General features: G+C 42.4%; 1 protein-coding gene across 1 annotated transcript; it reads right to left on the bottom strand.

Moving 5' to 3' along the window:
- Positions 1-694: 694 nt before the first annotated feature.
- On the bottom strand, positions 695-25,245 carry FAM180A (family with sequence similarity 180 member A). Its single transcript, XM_005527915.3, has 3 exons — positions 25,001-25,245; positions 3,831-3,931; positions 695-3,538 (listed from the first exon to the last, which is right to left on the bottom strand). Exons 1-3 carry the CDS (start codon positions 25,074-25,076, stop codon positions 3,197-3,199), a joined length of 519 nt encoding a protein of 172 aa, XP_005527972.1. The 5' UTR covers positions 25,077-25,245; the 3' UTR covers positions 695-3,196.
- Positions 25,246-25,925: the final 680 nt, after the last annotated feature.

Below are 25,925 nucleotides of genomic sequence, written 5' to 3'. Positions count from 1 at the left end.
TTCAAAACTTCCATCAAAAAACAGAACCTTGAGACCTTTCAGGTAAATTTAACAACTAGCTCTGGAAGAAAAGCTATAGTTAATGTGAAGATTTCGGGTTGGCCTGTACAGCTCAGGGTCTCTTTTTTTCAATTTTTTCAGAGAAACTAAGTAAATAATAAAAAAGGTCTTAAATATTAAAAAAAATAAAAAATGTTTTTTTTTAAATGGAAAAATACAATCTTATTTCATATTTTTATGATCCATAAGGTCAAAGGGTGGATAAAATGTACCATTTAGGGGTAATGGTTTTCTAACCTGTGAGATAAAAACTACCCCTAAAGAAGATTCAGTCCAAAATGATAAGATGAAAACTGAGAGAGGGAGAAGGCAATCTGCACCTGCATCTTAAACAAGACTGAGTGAGGGAAATGCCCTGAGCCCAAAGAACTTCCTTGAAGGCAGTGCTCCTTTCCACCTGAACTCTGGAGAAAGGAGGCACCTTCATTTCTATTTATTATCTCCTTCAGAGGGAAGGGCTGCTCCCTCTTCTCTCCTGTACCATTGCTCCCACAAAGAGTTTCACAGTCTGAGACAAGCAGTTACTCAAGCTGAAGTTGCAAAATAGTAAATCTGCTGCTGAAATCAATACAATGCAAAGGCAAGGAGTTTTATGTAGAATGTTTTTATTATTACATTGAGAGTCTCTGTTAAATTAACCTGGGTAGTCCAAGCACTTTCCCAAGGAATAAATCTTTTTCTTACATTACACACAGTAAAAGGAGGAGTGAAACAATCTCATAAAACCTTTATTCTCTGTTGAGGAGATAAATGTTTCAGTTGACAATTTGTAAGTAGGGTAAGGTATGTATACCATTGGGAATTATAAGATATTAAAAATTGTAATTCTTTTTTATGGGACATTTTATGATTAGTAAACTCTGCTGGACAGTCCTGTTTTGGGGTGAGGAACATGGCTGGGAGGTATTTCTCTGATTGGTGACTGCTAGCAATTAATATTTGCTCTATTTTGCTCTCCTGGTATTTTTGCAGCCTTGGAGTAGCTGGCTATGAGGCATTTATGGATTCCCCTGGTTCCAAGCTCTTCCAGCAAGTGGTGTTCCAGGGAGAAAGGAAGCAGAGCTGGAAAGGCAGTATTGCATTCTGTGGCATTTCTCCTTCATGTGTTTATAAAGCATGGTGGGGGAAGAAATCACAAGCAGATCATCGGAGTTAAAGCTGAGGGCTCAAAGGGCATGTGGGCAGGAGCACAAGGCTGCTTTGGGGGTGCTGAGCTCTTTGTGTGCAAGCAGAGGAGACAGAGATATTTGTGGCCCACAGCTTTGTGGCTGAGGTTTGCAGTTTCCTTCACCACCTGCCAGACAGGCTCTGAAAATGGCCAGCAGAATTCCTCAGGTGTAAAAGTGCTCCTGCACAAGGGTGTGTCTGAATGAACGCGCACACTCGCACACACAAATCCAGAAACTCCTGGGGGAAACAAGTCTCACTCTGTCTTTTATAAGCCCTTTGTCCAGCTGCTAATGCCATGGCCAGACTGCCCTAAGGCTGCTGTGCTTCCACGTTCCCACAGGTGTTTGCCAAACCCAGCGTGGTCTGACTGCTTGCACTCTGCTCCTTGCTGCGCTTATGGGTGGGTTTTGTCAGCTCCAGTCCTTGAAGTACCCCTTTCAAGGGACACAGAGGAATTAATTCCTTTGGTTCAAGTGATGCAAAATTAGTTAAACCTGGTTCAGAACTTGGGCTGGAATTCTTAGGTCTGTTTTAGTCCTGGGGATTTGTGATTTGGGCCTGAGCCCTTAAGATATTATGCAATAGAAAGATAGAGAATGATGGTACGAAAGGATGAAATAAAGGTGCAGCTATTTTCCCATGGTCTGGAAAACAATATCAATAGAAAAACAGAGTTTATATCACTTCTGCACGAAAAATGGAGGGTTTGATTTAGAAGAGTTTGGATTTTTGATAGCTAGTCGTCTTGTCTGACAAAATATATCTCCTTTTTGTGCCTTTTTTCTGTTCGTGATTTTTTGGGGAGTTTATTATAATTGGTTGCAGTATTTGTACAGTTTTTCCTTTGCTGCCCAAATTCATAATTCGCACCACTGAATTGATAAATAGCCTCTTCTGCTAAGTGCTCAGATGCAATTGTTCACTGACTGAAAAATTTGGGATTCTTCTACATACTCAGCACTTATGTGCACACACATGCGTGAGCATAGACACACACAGACACACATACACGCATACACTCAAATGAATATACAATTTGCTGTTGAAAAAAGAGCCACAGTGCCAAATTCAGCACCAGGTATGTTTTAATGCACCTTCCTCCCTTGCCTCAGAGGGATTCTGAAGCATGAGTTTTGATGATCTATGTTCAAGTGATAGAACCAGGAAAAAATGTGTCATTATTAAATTAAATCAGGCCTTTGTCTTGCCTTGGATTCCACTGAGGACAAATACATGTTCCTTTCAAAAAAACAAGCAGCAGAAGCAAAGTCATGTGCAAATAATGAAAGAATCGTTGCAGACTGTTTGGGAGGACAGCTCCAAGAAGCTGGGAATACGTTCACAGGCATTGTTTGCTGCTGGTCTTCACAATGCCCTTTGTCTTCTACAAATGTTATTGCAATTAAACACTGGCTCGGCCAAATTAAGCGAATCAGAGAGGGCTTATTTATGAGAACATTTGGAATGAATAAAATGTGGCATAATTTCTGAAGGCTGATGGTTATGAAACATCTTCCTTTTCCAGCGGGCCTTCACATCTGGGTAATATTCTCTTACTGGCCAGCCAAAACATGAACTTGTTTCCCCAGCTAGGAGAGCAGGACTCTGCAGCACTTACACATCAGCATGTGAGCATAAGCACAGTACATTTATGTATTGCTTATAGGAAACCCAAAGGATGAAATCAAGGGTTGGCCTGAAACAAGGGTCTGCCTGGGTGTAACTCCCTTATTTTCCTGTCACAGAACGTGCCTCCAAGCCAGCACAAAAATCGAATTCTCAGGACTGAAGATGTTTTTCACCGTTTAGCATGGCACTAGAAAGCAGATTCCACAAGAGGGAGCCAGAAAACGAACAATCGTTCACGAAGCAGGCTATTGAACTCTTTACAAAATAAAGTGGTGGGTGTGCTCCATTGTGTCCTTCCTCAACCAGAGCAGGTGGCTGAGGCGCTGCTCCTCTTCCACTATGAGGGCTGCTTGCTGTAGGAGAGCATCAAGTCGTTCTTCAGGGCTTTGTAGAGATGGACAAAGGATTCAGCCCAAGTGTCCTTCTGGTGCCCCTGGGACTGAGCAGCTCTGTAGGCCGCATAGACCATGGTCAGCACTGTCCTTTCAAAGTCCTCTTTCTTGAGGACCCTCGGGTAGGAAGACAGCCTGCTGCTCAGCCTGCGGATCTCTGGGATGCTCTTGGGGATAATCTCATTGCAGATGGTGTTGAACTCAGCAGCCTTCCTCAGGGAAGCCAGCTCCTCATCTTTGATGGAGATCCTCTGACCTTTGTCAATGTCAAGCTCAGCTAAAAGAAACTGGTACAAAATCAGAACACAGAAAGCTATTTATTCTCTCCAGGAGACTCTAGACAGAGTACACGTGAATTAACAACATGTCCTTGGGTCTTTACTTTTTGTCAAATGGGGACAGTTGCACTGTCTGGAGGTGGGGAAGACCAGAATTTTTCTACGTGTTCCCACCCTTCTGGTGAACTATCACACAGCCATGGGTTTACTGAATAATGGGGTGAATAAAAGTGACATGAAGCCAGATAATGGACAGCCCCAGTACGGCCAGTACCCCCAATCTTGGCACCGTATACTGAACCTCATAAAGCAGGACCACATCTTCCAGAGAGTTTTGTAGCACTGGGTTAAGGAAGGCAGCTGAGGACCTCTTGAATCGCTGAGCAGCTGGGAAAAGCATAGCTGGAAAACAGTAATGGGAAGAGAGAAGTTCTATAAGGTGCCAAACACTGACAAGAAGCAGCACTTTTCAATAGCAGAGTCATGTAAAGAACTGCCTCTTGCAAGGTCTTACTGCACAGTACGGCCTTTCACTATAAATGAAACGTGTGGCAGGGACTGCTTTAGCCCTGATCTACCATGGATGGAGGTCAGCTCTTTGTCCTGGGTCCACAGGGTGCCTAACACAGGGTGCTTTGTTATCCAAGCCTGGGACTGTGAGTTTCAGCCTCAGAGGTGAAAGGAATAATGATAATTGCACATTAACCTTGTCTGAAATACAGGCCCTTTTCCTGGATCTGAAAGGGGAAACCAGCACCGATACTCAACAAAACCTACTTTTCCTGGTCCATTCTTCTACTGTCATGCTTCTGAGAGTCTACATTTCTCCTGGTTTCAATTATCTAAATGTTGATCTCCCCTTATTTATTAGAGACAGATCCACCAGAGAGTAATTAGCTCATCTGTCCTGGGCATTTACACTTGGAAGGACTGACTCACCCAGATGTCTGTGTCCCTTCACTGAGCCTGTTACCAGCTTAGACAAGACAGCCACATCCAGTGAGGTGAATCCCAGCTTAGTGTGACTTTAATACTCTGCAGTGTAATAACTGGGAAAAACAGAGCCTGCTACCATCAGGGATCTGTGGCCCACTGTGAAGTGCACTGCAGACATTGTCTCAGGGAAATGAGACAGGGAACATATGTACAGTCCCTGAACTCAGCACCCCAGTGAAGTGGAGCATTTGTGGAATCAATGACCTGGACAGTCCAGGGTATAGAAAACATCTGATGCTGCCTTAGAGAAGCATTACTAAATGCTTTGAGTTATTAACTAGGTTACTAACCATCCATGTACTGTTAAAAGGTCTAAATTACTTTCAGAGCAGAAGTGTAAGACTCTGTTTAGTGTTTAATTTATATATTATTATTTGCATATTATCTAATTTTGGTGTTTCATAATTTGAATTTGTTGGGTTTTTTTTCTAATATTCAGTAATAGGAAGTTGTTTTTTTTTAAATCAGTGCTTATGTGACTGTTGGTATGTTTCCCATAAACTTCACTTCTCTACTTTAACTCTCTTTACCAATAGATAAATTTGGAAACCAGTCTGAGAAAAAAGGAAACAAATCCCCACATTTTGAAAGGCACTATGATTCCCCTGTCAAAAGTAAGATTTTTTAGAGTTATGAGTAACATGTAATAGAACATGAAGCTTACTTTGAATTTCTGGAAAGTTTCAACCCACCCTTCCTCTACCAGATTTTTTTTTTTCCCATAAAACATTTATACTAAATCAATTTTGTCTGCTTTTGCCAAAGTTCTTCTGATGGATTTTGCATGCTGCCTGTAAATGACCTGAACATCATTTAAAGCTCTTTCCTCTGGACATTAAAAAAAAAAGAAAAAAAAAAGAAAAAAAAAAAAGAAGAAAGCTGGAGCAACTGTAATTATGTTATGGAAAAGCTGTCCCAGCTCTCTGACTACATGGTTTGTCAGACAATTTACCTCTTTTGGGTTACCCAAGCAGATCATAAATATGCTACTTCTTCTAGTCTCTGTACCCTAAATGCAGCCCTGCTGCTTCCTGCACCATTGGTAACTGCTGACTTTGTTATAGTTTGTCTTGTTAATGGTATTTAAGTTCTAATAAAGCAAGAAGAGAGAAACCAGAGCCTTGGGACCTTTATGGATAATAAATCATATGAAAAATGAATCACAATAATGCTAGGTATGAAGCAACACATACCTGACACAACAAAGGGTATTTTGGCCTTAAATTAGCTAGGGAATAGGTAAAATATTTTGTTGAATTGCAATAAATATATTGCAGGTAGATAGAGCAGTTAGGATGGGTTTCAGGCATAGCTGCCTCATCCCTGATGTTTCCCTCTCTTGCTCAGAGCTTTGCTGAGGCATACTGGAGCTACTCCATTTTTTGCTCTTGACAATTCAAGGATGCAACTGAGTGCATGTGAAGCACTTGAAACTTCAAACACTAATTGCTGAGTAATTAAAACTTTTATTACTGGGCAATTAAAACTCTAATTACTTAGCAGCTGGCAGAAATCCAGTCCATAATGATGACTATTCATTTTTATCTCTTTTAGTTTTTAGATGCCCTTTTGGTGAAAACAGCCTCAGAGCACAGAGTACCTCTACATATGCAGATGGTTTACAACTTAAATATCCCCTGAGCCATGGAAAATGTGTCTGTGGCATCTTGCTTCAGTGCTGTCATGCTTCTTGTCATCACACTGATTGCTTTGAAGCTTCATCCCAAGCAGAGATTCCCACCATGGAGCTGAGCTGGGAGCCAGCAGCTTCAGCCCATCACCACTCACCCAGAAAAGCCTCAGCAAAGGACTCACACAAAAATGAATGCCATCCTCCATCTATCGATTCAGTACTGGCCCACTTGCTGAGACACAGGCAACACCTCAGAAGAAGCAGGGTTTTCCCACCCTGCTCTTCCCATGATGCCTTAGGTTAGGAGATTCAAAAGGACAAGGGCTTGGGCTGCTTTGTGGTGAGAAGGGATATTTATGTGTACCAGAAGCATGCCAGCCTCTGTAGCACTGACTCCCTCGTCTCATTATCTTGTTCCCAAAACATATTAAAGTTTGTTACAGTTCTTAGAGACTCTACTCAGAAAGTCTTTCAGAGCTCATTTGTATTTGTCATAGTTATCTGATTTTCCTGATTTGCATTTTATTCAGTCGTTCCCTTTATCTTTCTTCCTGCTCAGTAGTCAAATCCTTCCCCCATCACTCCCTCCACGGTCCTCTCCATGAATTCACGAGTTCCTCCAAGACAGTATGAACATTTGGAACAAGCACTCTGATTTTCATTGTACTGACTTAACACACATGTCAGTTGAGCACAAAAGCTGAGATATAGAAAGATTTTTAGTCAGTTTATGCATTTAATGATTTTGAATTCCACTTGAAACTTTTTTGCTGACTTTTATGTCTTCCTGCATTTACTTCCATCTCTGACATGAGTTGTCTGAGGACATCAAAGAACAGTAGAAGAGTTTAGAACTCTTTACCAATTTCTTTCTCAAGGGACTTCTCTATAAAGCTATCAAGCAATTGGAGATGCAGAGTGATGTGCATCCCTTTATGTTGATGTTACAGCCAATTCATTTCAATGGCAGTAGCCATGAATATCTAAGCAGCAGAGATCCCAAATTACTATTGACAGAGAAAGCCCAGCCCAGTGATCTCTGAAGTCAGTGGAGAGTCTCCTATTGATTTATTGTTTTTATTTCTCTTACAAATGTGTTAAGACCTCTCCCATGTAAGTGTGGGTGCTTCTGTCCTAAGGGCTGGTCAGTGTCGTAACAAAAAGCTTATGATCCGAGAAGACAAGTTAGGAAAAACAAGCTTTTCATTATCCTTACTGAAAACATTTTCTATTATATATCTGTGCACGCTCATTCTCTTCCAAATCCCTTCTCCAGAGAGGACCTGGGAGTTCTGCCTTACTGCCTGCTCAGGACTCAGGGCTGGAGGTGGATCAGAGAGAGCAATGTATCTGCCACCCCTCCAAGCCTCCCTGCCTGACCCTGCACAGCCTCATCCTGTGCCCTGGAGTGCACCACTGCCTCTGCCTGAAGATTGCAGGCAGCCCACACATCTCCTGCTAAGGGTGGTTAAAAGAGCCCACCAAAGCTGGCACAGAGAACTCTATTTTCTGCTTGCTGCAGGAGCCCATCCAGTTTCCTACAGCTCTGTTGACTCAATTCCATCCTCCTTCAAGACTGCCCAGGCTCTTAGAAAGAAAGCCGTGTTTGCCAACTCATTGACCTACTTCTATCTACTTAGCTGATGCATCTTTATGCTTTAAACATAACATCACATTTGAGGCTGACAATAGCCTCATTTTAAAGATGTTTTCATCCCTCTTAAGAGATTCTGCCAGGATTTTCTGCACTTCATTAGCCGTGGGGTAAATATTTGTGATCCCCTCCCAGGTTTTCCCTGCAGTTTGATTGGTGAGGGTACAGATGTTTAGTTTGGCTTTCCAGTTCATGCATCTGCTCATTATTTCCCAGTTGCTTCCTGTGATGTGTTTGCTCAATAAGCACAGAGCATAGCTGCAGGAGTTCTCAGTTATTTCTGCATCACCAATGCCCTTTTCTTCCCCTATGAAAAGGTATGAAGCACGATTTGGGACCTGTGCAGACCATTTTTCCAAAGCAAGTACAGCTCCCCTGCACTCTAGGACATGAACAGTTTAATTTGGGTTATGACTCAGAAGGAATTATTTTGATTGTCATCAGAGGCATGGAAAAAAGTTATCTCACTGCATCAGTAATATCCCTTTCGTGAAGGACGGGAGGAGAAGAGGAACAAGAAGCATTTGATGTGTGTATTGACCTGTGGCAGGTGTGTTGGGCAGTGCAAGTGGTAATGTAAATCACAAAAAGGGCAGGATGATTAAAGGATTAATGTGCTTTATGCATTTTACTCCTTGTCCTGTGCTTGGCTCATCCCCAGAAGGAGGCATCTTCACCATCTTGTACTTGTACTGACCTGGGCCTGCAGCTGCTACCAGGGCAGAGCTTTGGCTACACTCCCTGATTTTTTTGCTTTTCTGTATCAAAACTGCTATATTAGAAATCATTGAACACTTTGTCCCAGTGCAGGAGAAACTGACAGCCTGGGGATTTGGAAGGAAGAATAAGGGCAATAAAATATGGGAAACACACACAAAATCCTAGAAAGACAAGGAAAAAATGCTGCAGTGCTACAGTTTAGCATCTGAAACTTGTGTCTGGATTTGCAGTCATTCACATAAGTAGCTTCAATTAACAAGTGCAGTGCAAATACTTTTACATTCCAATTTTGATACATTTAAATCTCCATCGTTGGGGGATTAAATCCCGATGCCCTTTAGGAGAACACAACAGTCAAATGGAGAAAACATTTTTATTACTAAACAACATGAATTAGCACATGTTTAAATGCATCTACCAAGAGAATGTGCTTCTTTTTGCCCTCAGTTATTCTTGCTATCGTAGCTCCTAAGGCTAAATGTAATTCCTGACTGTTGACTAGAAGTGAGAATGGACATTAGCATCATCTTTAATTATTAAAAAAAATGGTTAAAGGAAAAGAAAAGCTTTGTCTTGAAAAGTTTTGTCAATAAGGATGTAGGGAGTAGATCTCCCTACAAAAGCTGTCAACAGGCAACTAGGAAAAAAACCAGTTTAAAACACTTTAAATTAATAGCAGATTTTATTCAATTCCATAGTGAAACTATGAAACATAATCAGTTTTTTTCAAAGTAAGTTAGTTTTTACTAATTTATCTCCTTTTTAAGAAACAAACAAATTCTGAAAGGGTGCCTCTGTTGCATAAACCAGAACCCATTCCTACATAAATTTCTGATCTTCATAAATGGCCTGAGATGTGTGAGATTAGATTAATGTACAATGGAGTTCCCATACAAAATCTAGAGCAGTAATAGCCTATCTAGCTACTTGGCACAAGTAAAAAATGTAAAGGTGTGTTAGAAAGACCAAAAAAACATTACGCTTGCAGAAATTGATATTGGTAGAGAAGAAAATGGTTCAGCTGAGCCTGTGTTTGTGAGAGGTGGAGGATATTTACATTTATGACTTAAGTGAAATGGTTTCAAAGATATTACTAGCACCGACTAAAATGGTCTGAGAATTTATTCCCTCATATGGAATTTCCATTATGCAGCATTTTCACCTCTTCCCAGCCTGAAACAATGTATACTGTGTTATTTATTTTTTCCCTTGGTGTGATAAGGAGGGGTCCCCACCTAGAATTATTTATGCTCGTAAAAAAACATTCCGGTCAGCCTTTAATATGCTGGAGTAAAGTCTCTGCAGAAGGTGTGAGGAGAAAAAATGCACCCAGACAAACTGAAGGAAAGAAGTGAAATATATTGTCTTCTTATCCTTCGGTTTGCTGCTATATTACCACAAACTGGGGAATAAACTATGGCAAAAACTGTGTAAGTGAAGGGCAGAAATAAAGGAAAGAAATATCAGCCCTGCCCCACAGGTTTAATGCACAGGCCATAAATGATCGTGGTAACACAGTTAATTTCAGGCAGAGTCAGGAAATGGATCAGTTCTTTATACTCCTGTCTTCATTGCAGAGCCACCTCTCCTTCCTTATCTGTGCTGCTCACAATGGTCCTGATCCAAGGGAAAGGCACCAAGCAGTCTTAATTAAACACATTTGAAATAATTTCTTACAAATGAACAAGTGAAGGGGTACAAAGATGATCCAGCCTGCTTCCATTTCTCCCAGGAGAGGGAAGGAAGGAAGAAATAGAGCAAAAAAAAATTGTGTTTTGGTGCTGAGCTGTGGGGAAGTGTTGGAGTCTGAGGCACAGAGTGTGCCCTTGTCTCTGATGCCTAGCTCTGACATCCAAGAGAACATCGAATTTCATATAACACCATGAAAACAACTGTTAAATAGAAAAACTAAAAGTGTAAGTGTGTAAATTAGAGAGTTTTCTTGAGTCACTGGGTGAAAAAGTAAGAGTTTAAGCTAGTTTGGAGAACAGAACACAAGATGGAGGGTTTAGGGTGTTGTCTCTTTTCCTTCTTTCTTCTTTTTCTTCTTCATCATCTTCTACAGGTTTTTGGGTAGTAGTAAGTGATTGGATAGAGAATGCTGCAGTGCAGCACACAGGTGTTGGGTCATTGAGTCATTAAGAAAAATAATTTACGTGTCTAGTTAATTAGGTGAGAATATAAATAATTAAATTTATTTATATATAAAGTGAAATGATGAAATTAATTGTCATTTCATGAAATGAAATTTCATTTCAAAAATGAAATTATGAAAAAATATAAAAATAAAAAAGTATTTTTTATAAAGATAAAAAAGCTGCGTAGTCCGAGGCCATTTTGTGCTTTTCCAGCCAACTTGAGCCAGGCGATGGTGGGTTGAACTCGAGCAGGAAGTCTGGGGAAGACCTGCCAAGCCTTTTGATTATATATTAATAAACAGGTGAAACAAGAAGCTAACGAGCCTTTGGAGCATCATTCCTGAAACAGAACTGAGGGAAACTCTCCGTGAGGGAGTATCCCAAGGGGCTCAGCCGAAAACTCCGGCAACAGGGAGGAGCAGAATGAAGCAGCTGCCTCTGCTGTTGTGCAGTGGAGAGAGAGGAAAGGAAATCACAGCTCTGCTTCACAGGAAAGGACAGAACTACTCCAAGAGCTTCTTACACGGTGCTATTGATGCTCTGGAAGGAAAGCCCTTCAACACCAAATCACTCTCACCAGTTCTCTGCCCTTTTTGTATCAATATGGCAGAGCCCAAAGGGGCAGGCTCGAGCTGAGTCCCTGGGCACCGAGAAAAGGAGTTCACGTGGTAGCTGAGAGTGGCTGGGTTTCCTCTGTGCCTTGGCAGGCAGAGGTGACTGCCTGGAGAGGGTTTTGCTGAGTCTGACCTGACCTGACCGAGCTGTGGCTGCAAAGGGCAGCTCCTGCCCCACACTCCATCCTTCCCTCTGTGCACACACCGACACCGCTGTGCCACGCACGCAGCTCAGCCAGGAATCTGCCTGGTCGTGAATGATGGGGAAAAGCAAACAACAAAAAAAAAAAAAAACCCTGGTAGTTTTCAGCTGTCTCACTTCACAACGCATTTGCTACGCCAGCAGCATTTCTACGTGTGAGAAACTCCCAGTGCAGATGTGCTCTAACTGTTCTTAGTGCATCTGGTGACGATTCGAGTCCTCAGATGACCCAAGGATGGAAATCAGTGCTGGGAGGAAAAGCAGAAGCCCTTCCTCATACCTTCACACCCTTGATCTAACCACCAGATGGACAAGATCCTCAGATCCTCTTTTTTTTTTTTTTTTTTTTTGTTGCTGGCCACCTCAACAAGGGTAGTCATTGCTCCTGCTAGAGGTGAGGGTTGGATGCAGGACCATTAGCTGCCAAACACTTCTTCCCCTCCTATACTTACACCCCACTGAGCTTTTAACAGAGGAAATTCAACTGGACTGGAAGAAAGAATATTAAGTTTTTTTCCCACACTGGATGAAGAGAAAAGAGTCAAAGGTCCAGTTTGAACCATAGACCTAGCAGGGAGTAATATGAAATTTTATTTCATGATCACATGGCAGCTCAGAAATGCCAGGGACCCTGAAATTATTCACTTAAGCCATCTGTGAATGCTTTCAACTAGCAAATAAATTCAAGTGTCTGACAGTGGGTCTAGGAGCAGTCTCTGATCTGATTGCCAACTCTTATTATTTTATTTGTGTATGAACTGCTCACACACATGAAGCAAGAAGGTGCTCCTCATCCTCACCAAATATGAATATCACAGCTCAGAACTGAGGAGGAATAAACATTAGATTGACCATTTCTTCTCACTCCAATTAGAAACAACCCGAAATGTCTTCCCTTTTCTTTCAGATCCCCATCCAAATTGAAACAAATTGTTAGGAAGTGAATACATAAATACCAGTTTTCTGCTTCCTCTGCTCTGGGATTTCACTTGCTCTTCAAAAGCAAGGAAACCCCAGCTGCCTTTCCAGCTGTTCATTGAGCTCCAAATGTCAGTGCACCTGCTGGGGTTTTCTTAATGACACGAATATGTGCTGGATGAGAAGGAGCATAAATCTGCCTTGCCCAGTAAACAAAAAGAATGGGGGTCCTTTTTGTAAAGAAATGTGTTATTTTTGGAGGCAATGACTTTTTAAATCATTGTACGATTTCTCGTAGTGTCAATAAAGATAAGTCTGAGAAAGAGACTCAAAATGGGAAGATGTATTTGGGTTTGTCTCTGAACTGGATTGGTACAGCTGCTTTGCTACATGAGCAGCCCATGAAGGATGGAAAGCTGGGCTGTACCCCTGGGTGAGAGTCAGGGCAAACATGTTTCTCCTGGAGGGGTGACTGAGGATCAGCACGGGAAGACATCCATTCTGTCAAGTTCACACCTGTGTGCATGTCCTGGTCTATTAATGTCTGCATCTCTGTAGAAACAATATTAAAATACTAGTGAAACTCAAATATAATCCTCCACTAAATCTGATCCGTGGATTTCAGTGTGTGCAGATGCGATGTTGGGCCACAACACTCTTTGTGATACTGCCATAAACATAGCACAGAAATATAGAGGATGAATGTAAAATGGGTTGGGTTTATAGCTGCATCCCCCATTTCACAAACACACAAACGGGATTTCCATTTTACAGAACTGACATTTTTCCAGTCTTCATTGTTATTCCAAACTCTCCTAAAAACCTGTCTATTTCTAGATCTTTCAGGTTTCAAGATCTGCTGAAATAAAGCTGAGACTGACGTTCAGCTGGATTCACCGTTAAATACAGAAAGGCTTGCCAAAACTTGGAATGTTGCAAATTGCTAAAGGCTGCTGAACACTGTGGGTGAGATCCTCAGATGACCTGAGCTGGCACCACCAGCCCTGTGATGCTGCTCTGCTGGCAACCAGGTCACAGAGAGCCCTGTGCTGTGAAACACATGCTTGAGATCACAAAGGAGACAAGAAAGGTAGAGTCAGGGTTACAGAAATCTTACAACTAACAGAACAACACAAAAACCCTGTTTCCTGAGAAGAGAGACCTGAAAGGCACAAAATGCTGACAGCTGTGCCTGAAGTTGATGGAAATTCAAAACCTTTCTCAACCCCTTTCACTGCTGCATCCCTACAGGTGTCATCTCCCTGGGGGCTTCCAGCCCAAGAGGACCCTGCCAATTTATCCCTTTGAATTCAGTGCTTTCTTCCTTAATGTACACCCTCTTCTAGGGGCCATTTCAGCTTAGCTTGTAAAATAGATTTTGGCTCATGGGAAAATATTGTAAATAAATGTTTAAGGAAAAAATGACTTCATCTTCTAAATTTAGGATGAATAAATTTAGAGAAAGGGAGGAAGGCCTGATTTCCAATGAAACCCTCTAGCATGCTGCTGACTGAAACCAGCTGTGAGTCAGTTCTTTGGTTTAACTCCTCTGTGTGTGAAGGCATTATTACTGTGGAGAAGCACTTTAAGATGCTGTGATACTCATTGTAAATCTCATCCTGTTGTTTCCTACATTTGGGCTTTCCTCTTACTAGTTCAGAGACTCTGAACCTTGCATAATGAAATGAGCTTATTTAGAAAAGCTTTTGCTGGCATGTGGGTTACATCCTGCTAGAGAAAAATCTTCTGGTCAGTCTGCTGTCTGTTGCTTTGGCCTAGAGAATCACTCCTTGCCAAAGCTGGGCTTCAGCATATGATATATCTGCATGGCAGATCTTCTCAGCTTGCTAGGGATGGTGATCTCCCAGGTAAGCTCATAGACACCACCTGGTTATGAATATGTGACTGATACCCATCATCTTCATATGATTTCCTTTTGTCAGGTTGTTTTTTATCATTGTCTGAGATACTAGAACACAGTAGTCATTTGTAGGGGTGGATTGACATTTAGTGTGGCCACAAAATAAGGCAGGGACTACTTGTCTCCTTATTTATAATTCCAAATGCTAGCCCCAGTAATCTTTAAGTTCTGCTTTGACCTCTGAGTGCCAAGGATTAAGGATGGGTGAGGGAGACTGAGAGCTAGCTTGTCATGGCTGAGCTCCTTGGATTAGTAGCTGTTACCCATTGCGTTGGGTTACAGAGACAGGCTGGACGAGCACGCCGGTTTGTTGTGAAAGGAGCACTCAGAAGGTGATTTATTAACTTTGTCTAAATAATACATGTGTTAATTTGTCAGCAAAAGCACCCATAGGGAAATGCATTGGGCTTTGAAAACAGCTCAGTGAACCACAGTGTGCTCCAGCAGTTGCTCCCAGCTGGAATTGCAATGAGAAGGACTGGCACTCTTTTCCACCTCAGCAGGCAGACATCCAGGGGGAGATGAGCTCCAGCCTCAGGTTCAGCAGCATTCATGTGCAGAGGAATCAGGGATGATGTATCTGCTTCTCTGACAGCTCACATCGTGGTGGGTAGCAGGAATTCAGCCAGGAGGGAAAAGCTCCTGGGGGAGCGTCACAGATGGGTGTAAAAAGCCAGCTGGGCATGACACACATTTCCATCTTTGATCATGAAAATAGAAAGGGAGTATTTGAGACGTGATAATTTGGTTACACTGCCAAACTTGTGCAAGTAGAAACTGAGCTCTCTGCCTTGATGGTGGCATTTCAGTCCAGAGTCCCTCGATGCTCCTCTGGAGGATTTAAGTGCACATGTTTTTCAGCTCTAGCATTCACTTTGGCTATGAGCACTCACTCACACTGGCTGTGAGCAGCATGCACAGGGAGTGGGGCTGACAGAGCTGGGTGCATGATGGATTGCTGGGCTATGGCACATGCAGTTAGTCATTCAGGGTTTGAAGGGTATCCAGAAATTTCCAGCAAGTGTCCAGCAGCTTGCTCCCAAAAATACAGCTTCTGGCTTGAAAAGGAGCGTCTTTCTAGGGAAATACAATTTGTTACAGTATCTCTAACACTTAGGTATTTACCAGGCAGATTCTTCAAAACCAGACTTGATGAGTTGAAGCCCACAGCACTTCCCTTCTGTGAACATGGAAAATGCAGCACCATGGCAACATTACTCCCCGGTCTGTGTGACTGCCCCATCTCTCTCAGTCCCTCTGCTAAACATCTCCATCCTGCTCTAGGCCTTCCTGCAGGATTCCCTGCAGCCCTGATATGCAGCAGTGCCCAGATCTCAGCCAAGTGGCTGCTGTCTTCCCTCAGAGCAGGAGGATGTTTTTAGGGAGAGATCAGATGCTGTGCTGCCCATTCATTTCACCCTGTTTTTTCCCAGATGTCCTGTGTGTCACCAGGGCCACATCATCATCCTCCTCCTGCTGGAGAGCCCAACAGGGCAGACACACAGTGTCCCCTGCCACTTGGGCCTAACTGGGGCTGGCAGATCTGATTTTTGCTGATTACATCTGATTCCTGCTATGGGAAGCCCAGTGTGGACAAATCTTTTCCTATCCTCATTTCTTTGTGAGGACCCAACCGAGCTTTATGCTTGCTAAGTACAAGTCAAGGTAGGACAGCCCCTTTTGAGTTCTGTTTATTAAAAAACCTGGCAGTAGAAAGCAACAGAACAAGTAGTGTATATATTTTTATCATTAGACTATTCCAAAACTTTCTGCCAAATTGGCATGGTAATCCAGGAAAACAGAAGTTGCTGCAACTATGAGAAGTGGATAGTTTCACTCAACACATGCTGTACTATATTAGGAGGTCCACAAGTAGTGTTTAACTGGAAATGGAGTTAATTCAGTGCCACGCCTTGAATAATTACAGTAAATAAAAAATGAAACATGTTTTAAATGTTTTTTATTTTAAAAGGGGGCTTAAGAACAGTTCCCTGAGACATAAAATTTGTGCTTAATAAATAAATTCAATAAACACTTTATGTTTCTTCAGAGCCAAGCATAAACAAAAAAAGTTATGCCATGGCTGTGAGCATTATGCAAACCAGGGAGGAAAATGAGGGCTTTCAAAACTTGATCCATTCCTCCAGGGGCTAATAGGGAGATACAGGGACTTGTGCAGTTGTGGTGCTGTTTCTTATGACTGATGTTAATGGGAAATGCTGTAGCTCCACAGTCCTGTAAAACTGCAAGATTCCTGCAGCCTCTGTGGAATAAAACAGGCTGTTTCTTGGGCAGTGGCAAGAATCTTTTTGCATAACTACATAGTGTAGAAGATCAAAGGGAGGGGTTTAAAAAAGTGAAGAAATCCTGACACAGTGATGATTCAGTAGCAGTGACTTTAATTTTTATACTGTGACTAGAGGTCAATTGCCCAGACTAGAAGCTCTCAATATCTTGGTAGGATGAGAGGCTGTTGGGGACTGGAAATAAACTTGAGTCCTGCTTACACGAGAGAAAGGCAGAGCCAGCTCCAAAGAAAAGCAGCCCTTCCAAGAGCCTGAGAGGCAGACGGGTAAGATGAAGACCAGCTGTGACAGATGGGCATCTGCTGAAGTGTGGGTTCAAATGGGGATGCATACTGTGCTGGCAAGGGAGACAATGCTACTCTAATACTGATGTGGTGCAGTTTAATATTTCCCATCCATATTTATCCATTTTGTCTCCCTACACCTTTCTTTTATCTTCATTTTTCTTCTCCTTCACACCATTTTCATTTTTACCTCCAGCTTTTTCCCTGTTCTTTCTCAGCATATCTGTCCTTTGCCTCTGTCTCCCTCTTTGGGGCTCAAATCATCACTGCCAGGTCATAAAGTCTCTACTCTGCCCAAGACAGAGATCAGAAGCATCAAGTCCTTTTATGGCACACCACCAGCTGCCATAAAGGTGGTGGAGACGATTACATCCTGATGTTCTGGCTTGCAGCAGATATCCACATCCAGTCCAGTGCAGTTTACTCTCTTTACAATTAGGTAGAACCTATCTGAAGTGTCCCTGCTTCCCCTGTGCCCTGCCAGGGTGTGAGAGGGCCAGGCAGAAGACCTTGTGAGTTCGGGTTGCCAACGTGAGACTGAAGCACAGCATTGTCCTCCCACCATCCCATTGCCTCACAAATAACTTCTGAGCACTGAACAACTTCTTTTTCCCTTTCTCAGCATCTTTTTTTTCAGCTAGCCACCTGGCTCCTCCTGAGGAGAGGGAGGCTCAGTGGTTTGGAGCCTGGCTTCTGGCTGGTGACCTGTTTCCCTGTGGCTAGGGAGGAATTTCCAGAGGACGAGTGGTATGCAGGCTGCTCTCAGGGGAACCAGGGGGCTGCCAAACCTAACCAGCAAACTGGGCCAGGAAAGGCCTCACATGTGCTTTCACCAGAGGAAAGGAATGTTTGTGGAAACTGGGAGCAGTAGAGCTTATTTAACTTTGCTTCTCTGCTCACATTCTCAGCCTGCAGCCCAACACTGAGCTGTTCCTGTGCTGTAACAAGCGCTGTGATAGCGAGAGAGGCGGAGATGGGTCATTGCTGCACCTGGAACACCTCAGGGACGGTAAAGGGAGTCACTGAGCAGGCATGGGAACACCCCAGCTCCTGGTGCAGATTTGGGCTGCTTTAATGGCTCTGAATGAGAAAGTATATACCATACATATACTATATATATACCATAAAGGGGATATACCACAGATATATATGGGGATATACCATAACGCTGCCATAGCAGCTCCCACATTAAACAGGGTTTGGGTGCAATGAGAGACGGGAACAATAGAGAGATATAAGATCCCTGCCTTGACTTTCTTTCCTTCTCTGTAGTTAGAGAGAAAACCCCATAGATGACAGTCCCCTTGGGGTTTTTTGTTTGTGTTAAATAACAAGTGTTGTTTGCAGCTTATTTACAAGTTGCTGGTTTGTTTTTTTTTTTTCCCTTTTAATGATGCTTTGAAACATTTCCCCCTTTGCTTCCCACTATCAGCTCTCCGTACAGCTGACCTGCATTACCTTCACCCATGCCAGTGCCCTTTTGCTGAAAACTCCTTTAATTAATAAATAACTGATTTGGGCTGGAGAGTCAAGGAAACAGAATTCCTTATAATGAATTGTGGCCTCACTCCTGAGAGCAGAAAAGCTGCTGTTGACTTTTGTCATGCTGGTTTGCACATTGAAGTGCTTTTTAAGTTAAATCAAGGGCCAGGTTTGTCCCCTTCAAACCAAGACACACAGCTCCCTGTTTTGCTGCAGCCAGGTCCATGTACCCAGCTGGCTTCTCTGCATCTTGGATGGACTCAGCTCCCCTCAGCTGGGGTGCAGGGAGATTCACAGAGCCCTGGCTGTGCCTGTGAACAATCACCAGTTTCTCCTCCAGCACCCTGGACGTGCCCTGTGGGTCCTGCCCTGCCTTGGACCCAAGCACAGGCACTGCATGCAAAGTTAATTCCTGCCCCACTCAGTTCTTCAGCTCAGCAATTTACATCTTGCCTCTCAACATCCGAATAATCAGAGCCTCTGCAGCCTGATGATGTTCATTAAGGTCTGCAGACTTCCCTTTCAATTAGATTGTGCTATTCAGGGCTTCTGACAGGATTCCTTTCTGCGTGAGAAGTCATTACACTCCTGCTGAATCTGGCATGATCTACCCCAGGAAAACAAGAAAAGCACTTTATGCTTCAGAAACAGAATTAAAGAAAAATAAAAAATTATAATAACAGCTATTAATGATACACAGGACTAAACACACACACAGAGCCATCCTGAAGAGATCTTGGGCAAGGGATTTAATGACTGTACCTCACAACAAAAAAAAGGATGCTAATATTTCCTTCCTTAATTACACTGAAAGTTCTCTAGAGAAGGACAGTTTATTTTTTATTCTGTGTGTTTGCATGGTGCCAGGTATCATTGAGGTGTCTGGGCCCAGCAGTTGAGTATAAGGAAACCAGGAGGGGACTCCCAGTGTTTTACAGTCTTTGCATGAGTTATTTCATTCATCACAGAGCTGCCTCACCTATGGAAAACACTGGCTGATCAACAGGCACTAAGAGCAGTGAGATGGTTGTTGGAGGTGAGGTGAAGGGAGCTGTTTCCAGCTGAAAGTGGAAAAAGGGGCTTCAAGGGCAGGAGGTGCTTCCCAGAGGAGCTTTGGCTGGGGCAGGAGGACCTTTGTGCAAACTCTTCCAGACCCCAGGACAGCTCCATTCCTTGAACTGGGGCAAATAGATGTGCCACTACAGCATGCAGGAATTCTCAAAAATATGACCAAAGTGGCAGCAATTGTCTAATTGACTTGCCAGTCTTCAGTACTGGGATGGAACTGGGATCACCTGGAAGATTCTACAGGTGCCACTTTCAGCAAATAGATCTCAATAAGACATATCAAAGAGAAAATAGCTTTACTTCATGTGTCTTCCTCTTGTTGTTTACTCAGGTTTCCTCAACATTGAGAGTTCCACTCTCTTTTTTACTTTTACTGTGTGAGCAGTAAGCAGTAAGCTTTGGCCATTTTTTGGCTGCTTCCTGTGGTGAATAAAGTCTCAGAATCACTTAGATCCTTCCTTCCTAACAGCATGACTGCTGTTAAAGAGTATAAAATCCATTTGTGATCTAAACTAAAATGTGAAAACTTCTATAATCTATCTTCCCTTTGATCTCATCAGAGTTTAGCATCTTTGCCCTAGAAGAGATTAGAAAATTTGATTTATTTTTTTTTTAAGCATCCTTTGCATGTCTTTCAGATTCAGGTATCTACTGTGAATCCTGATTCAGGGATCATCCTCCATGCAGGTTAAATTAATTAAGACTGGCCCTTAAAAGAGCATTTGGGGAATCAGGACATGATAGAATGGATTTTGATTGTAGTCACCTCCCTGCCTTACTGGATATTTATCCTGCCATGGTTAAAATCCATTCAGAGACTGTGATATTCCAGCTACCTTTGCAACACCAGCAGCTTGGTCATTACTTACAACTAATCCCTTTCCAGACCCTCTTTAGGAGATGTCAAATCTCCCTACAGACAGAGCTGCAATATTTGGTGCAGATATAATTAGCATCAGGGGGCTCCAGCCCACAAACACACATTCCCAGGAACTGGGCAGGGTCATGGAACAGACTCTGGCTAGGTGGGACAAACCCCTGCAGCAGACCAATCACGCCTTCTGCAGCTCCAGTGAGGCTGTTGGAATGGGCCCAACAAGCAGGGAAGTCGAGGCATTTTCCAGGTGATCACATGAGAGCCAGAGAAAAGGGAAATATTGCCTTTTCCTCATAAGAAATAGCATTCTTTACACAGCCAGGCTTAGACAGAGTTGGCACTGTTCCACAGCATTTCATATCTTTCATTTGCACTTCACATTTTAAGAATTGGTTAACAATAACTTTATAGAAATTAAAGGAAGTTAGATAGATGTTACAATTTAAACATTTCTGGTATAGCTGGTCCAGCTGATGTAACTTCTTTTTACTCTTGGACCAGACCTCTGGAAACCTTGTCACATATCAAAAAACGCAGACCATGACCTGTTTTACTGAAGGACCACTGGGTACATAAATGTGTTTGACCATTTGTGTTGCACTTACAGGCTGTGTTCAGGCCACATCCCCTTTGCTCTCGCTCTCCAAGCCAAAGATGTTCCACAAGAGTTACTCTTGGTGGTGGAATCTCAAAGCTGCTCAAGCAGGGAGTGCCTGGCTGTAGGGATGCAATATGAGATGTAGCAGGAAGAGAGGGAAATAAGAAGAAAAGGAGTGGGGATAAAGGGCGTGCTCCAATTTCTGAGGCACTCAATCTTTGCGCACACAGCAGAGATCACCAGCAGACAAACGACCGCAGAGATTAGAATATGTTTCACAGTGCTTCCTTACAAAGGTGCTGGCTGGCTTTCTTAGCAACAGCCAATCTCTCTTTCTCTTTTACAGTCTTCCCTCTCCTGGCACTGGAGAGCTGCCAGCCTTCTCCAGTTAAGTCCACAACCAGAAGTAGCAGGCAAAAGCTGCTCAGGCAGCAGCTGCTCCATCAAACCCACAGTGAACTCTCACCCCTCTAGACCAGATACTAAGAGTTTGCAAAGTTGTGGGGAAATCAAGGAGGATGCACCTTCTTTTCTTCCAAGCCATTCCTTCTGCAGAAAACCTTTGAGGAGAGCAGACTGTTCCCCTGGTGCTCTCACACAGCCACTTGACTTTCACCAGCCACTAGAGATTGGGTAGAAAACAATGCACATGGACCAGACAGATCTGGATGGAATGGTAATGCTGCTTTTGAGGTCCAGAAGGAAGAGCACAAAAACTCCCCAAAAGCATGAAACCTCTGTGGTGCTAATATATCCTTTTGACACTGATGGATGAAAAACATTCTACCTTCTTATTTTGTGTCTTTTAACATCTCCTTCTCCAGTCTCCACTGAGACCTTGCAGCTGCTTCTGCACTGCCCAAAAGCCACAACCATAAGAAATCTGCATCTTCCCTCCCTGAGTAAACACACAGCAAGGACACTACTGTTTGGGTGCCCCATTTATTAGAACTGGGCAGCCTTTACAGCAAATAAACTCCAGCCAGCTGAGATGTGCTAATAAGGATTGCCTTAGGGTTTCTCCTCCAGGAACACACAGCTCTGGTAATGCTCACAAGGCTAGCTTCTGCTCTCCAGTGGATTGGTACTTCTCAAAGTTTGATGGCAAACACTGGTTGCCATAGCTGTATGGAAGGGGTTTTTTGCTTATTTGTGTTGTTAAAACCCAGGGTTTGTTCCTTGGTTTCTTCAGAAGTAACATCTCTTAAAATATGAAATTCTTATTTGGAACTTGAAGAATTTATACGACCTCACTTCTGTCACTGCACAGGGAATAATACTTAGTCAGTAGAGACTTCTAATTGCCTTTTTTTGTTACCTTTTTTTTTCCCTAGATGGGGGCTTCACAAAATCTGAGAGGATACTTCCATGCAGCTAGAAAAGGCTCGAGGAAACTTGAGGTGATGACAAAAAAATTAATTCATCATCACTCAGGATCTTGTCTTTGTTATTTTAAACACACCCATCCTAGGGACTAAGTTTTGCCTATGACTTCTAGACTCGTGTCCACAGCTCAGTCAAGGCAGGTTGAGGAGTATGAGATTTTTAATGCAAAGGGCTGGACACTTTAAAAAGAAAAAAAGAATGAATAAAGCCCTCTGTTTTCCTGCCAGAATTGCTTTTTATTTTCTTTTTTCCCCACTCATTAGTGCTTCCAAGCAAAGGGAAAAGGGAGGGAGCAGTCAGGAGTTTCCAGCCACCAGTCAGTATGAGTGTGCTCATCTTTTTCTCATGTCTGAATTTTCCTTGAGCCAAAGCTTGGACGATTGTTTACAAGGGTTGGGGATCCCAGGCTGCCCCAGTGCTTCCCAGTGGAAAAATGGTCAAAGCCAGGCATTGTTGTATACAATATTGACTGCTCATTTCTACTGCAAACAACAACTGCTGGCAATTAAAGCAAGACCTTTGCCCTACTGTTTTGTAAACAATCTGGATGACAAGACAACATGGAGCTGATACACAGATCTGTCTTTCATTTCCGTCAGACCAGATGCTGATCTGTCTTTGCCTTTTCATTGCAAAACTCAAATCAGGACTTGGATAAGACTTAAATGACTGAAGTTTAACCTAAACAAGACTCAGTTGTCATTTGTGGAGGGAGGGAAGAGCTCTGAGTATGCAGAAGAATGTGTCATTTCTCAGTACTCAAATTTTATCTTAGTTTCTAAGCAATTCAAAAATTAAGACAGTGCTTGGACCATTTCAAAATATTGCAGATTTGGTTGGGTTGACACACAGTTCAAGGGAGTGGAGGTCCACTGGAGTAATTATTGCTGAAGGAGTCGTGCCTCTAAAACATCTTTAGAGCAGAACAGTCCCAGTAGATGTGGAAAAGAAATCTGGTCTCCTCCTCAGAAAATATCTGTACACAGAATTTGTGACAACTGAACTCCTTATCAAGACAGGGAATGAATATTCTCTTCCCTCTTAAGTCTCCAAAAATAAGTGCTAGAGCTTCCAGCTTGGAAAAAAAATTTGCTTTCCCAAAAGGCACAATAGAGTTCTGATGATTTTCTTTAAATATTCATGGTGATTAAAATTGAACTTTAATAGTTGCATGAATTCCTTTTAGGGCTGTTGATGTTGTTTAATTAAAATTGGTGTGTTAGCAAAAGTGAAGGACATCCTTAAATTGCATAGTGATTATTACATGAAATTGAATTCCCTTTTTTTTTAATTTTTGTTTTTATTTCTTAGGCAAGGTGACATCATTCTTCCAAAGGGTGGGGCTGTGGTTTTTTTATTAATATATAGAGATCTAGTTCTGATCTTCTCACATTTTTGTGCCACCCCCTGGAACAACAAATTCTTACCTACAGAATTACAGGATCTTATGACAAATATTGGTGCTATTTCCAGTCTTTCACCAGAAGAGAAAAGTAAGGTACATGCAGGTACAATGACTCGTGCAATATCAGCCAAGAGTCCGATGAAGAAGTTGTGGAAAGAACCTGCTACGGTGAGTCCCAGGTCAATGCCCTGCCAGTGAGCTCCCACTAACAGGGGATTTTGAAAGGAATAATTAAGCATTGTAAGGAAAAATTAAGCATTCATATAGCCTGAGCCAGATTGTGTAGCCCCTCTTTAATTCCCTCAACCATTCCCTCTCCTATGAAATCAAAAGCAAACCCAAATGACAGACTGGAATGGTACCAGCTATGGAGATGAGAAAGACACAGAAGAGTGGAGTAGGGAGGGAGGCATTTGAATGCTCTATTTCTTTTAGCAGACTCCTTTAAATGCCTCTGAATCTCAATATCAGAACCAAAGAAATCTTTTGGGAGGTGTTTCCTTTCTCCACTTCCAGCAGCTACTGAACCAGTGCCAAATACCAGAGGAGAGAATAAAACCAAAAAAGGGAAAGGACATCATCACTAGCTTTGAAGCAAACATCTCCCATGCAATCCAATATCCCCAAACATTCCATACGCTGCTGTCACACTTAAAAAAATTAGAATTGATTCACAACCGTATATTGTCACATTGGCAGCTGAAGCCTGGTAACACACCAGGCCACTTTCTCTGTGCTCTCTGTGCTCCTCTGCCACGGTAGGACAGCAGCATTCCCAGGCACCTCGAACAATCTAGACATTCTTTGCTTTACTCTTGCCAGGTATCTTCCTGCTAGAGTAGATTATGCCTTCTGTGACTGCACAGGCTTTCACTTTAAGGTTTCATAAGCTATATTTTTTTGTTAATGCAGGAGAAAAATTAGATTTAAGAGGGGGAAAAGTGTAATACTGTAATTCTGGTTCTCGGGCTATTTTATATATTTTTATTATAATAGAATACATATATCATTTTACCTTTTTGCACTTATTAATGTGTATTTTTTATTTATCTATGTATTTTTTACCTGACTGGTTTAACGCAGAAAAAAATTCCAGAGTTGGGAGGGAAAAAAATTATAATTGTATATATATATATATATATATATACATATATATATGTGTGTTTACATCTATATATACACACACACATGTTTAATGCAACATAATTTCATAACAAATCTACAACTCAAATTTTTTTCCGTAAATAGTTTTTCAGGTTGAAATCTTACCTCTGCTCCATCTGTGGGTTAGAGTGGCATGAGCATTGTAATAGAACAGCAGCAGCACCAAAGTCTTCCAAAGCATCCTTCTCTCTAAAATACGTATGTCTAGCTGTACAGTAGCTTTTTTTATTTTCCAAGCTCCTTTCTTTTCAGGAATAAATAATGGCTTTTCCTCTCCCCCTCCCCCTTTACAGAAGAACCTGTCTGTTCCTCTGAGTAGAGCTGAAGTCAGCGAGCAGCTCCTCTCCCAAACCAAGTCTCCTCGGGATCAGGAAACTTACTTTCACAGACAGACTTTGTTTTTATCCACATCTGGAATGACTCATAGTGCATGTGAATTTGCTGGCAGCTGGGTGAATAAATATCATTACATTTTTGTAGTTGAGTTTCATTTGTTATATGGGCCAGTCGGAATTTATTTTCATCCAATAAACAGCCACAAGCAACTTCTTTAAAAGAGACTCTGGGTTGTAGCTACTCCTCTGTAACACAAGGGGCTTCACACTAACCCCTGTCCCAGGAGAATCCCTCCTCTGGAATGATGGACATCTGCCCTTGGATGCTTAAGTCAGGGAGTGGGGCATGTGCTCTGCAGAACATTTTGCTACTGTGATTCATATAATCACTCCTTTATTAAGAACATATCATGCTGCCTTTAGATTTCAGTTCTAGGCAAGACAAGTCCTGGCCTTTTCCTCCATTTGGCCAGTATGGATAACAGGAAGGTCCAAATCCTTAACTGGCTCTCCTCAATGGAACTGTGAGGAATGCTAAACAATCCTAGGGACATACTACATTAGCCAGGCTGAATGTGGAGGGGTGAAGCTCAGAAAAATAAAAGGCTGCTGATGGACATCTCCTGGCTGATGTTGGTGCCAGGGAACACAACCCTGGAAGAGTCAATCCCAAACTGACTCAGCATGGAGGAAGT

This window comes from Pseudopodoces humilis, chromosome 5 (assembly GCF_049639895.1).
Source record: "Pseudopodoces humilis isolate 2021_Gansu_Grassland_sample_001 chromosome 5, ASM4963989v1, whole genome shotgun sequence".
NCBI lineage: Eukaryota > Metazoa > Chordata > Aves > Passeriformes > Paridae > Pseudopodoces > Pseudopodoces humilis.
Note: the sequence above shows the minus strand (reverse complement) of the source record. Positions and strands in the feature narration are given on the sequence as shown.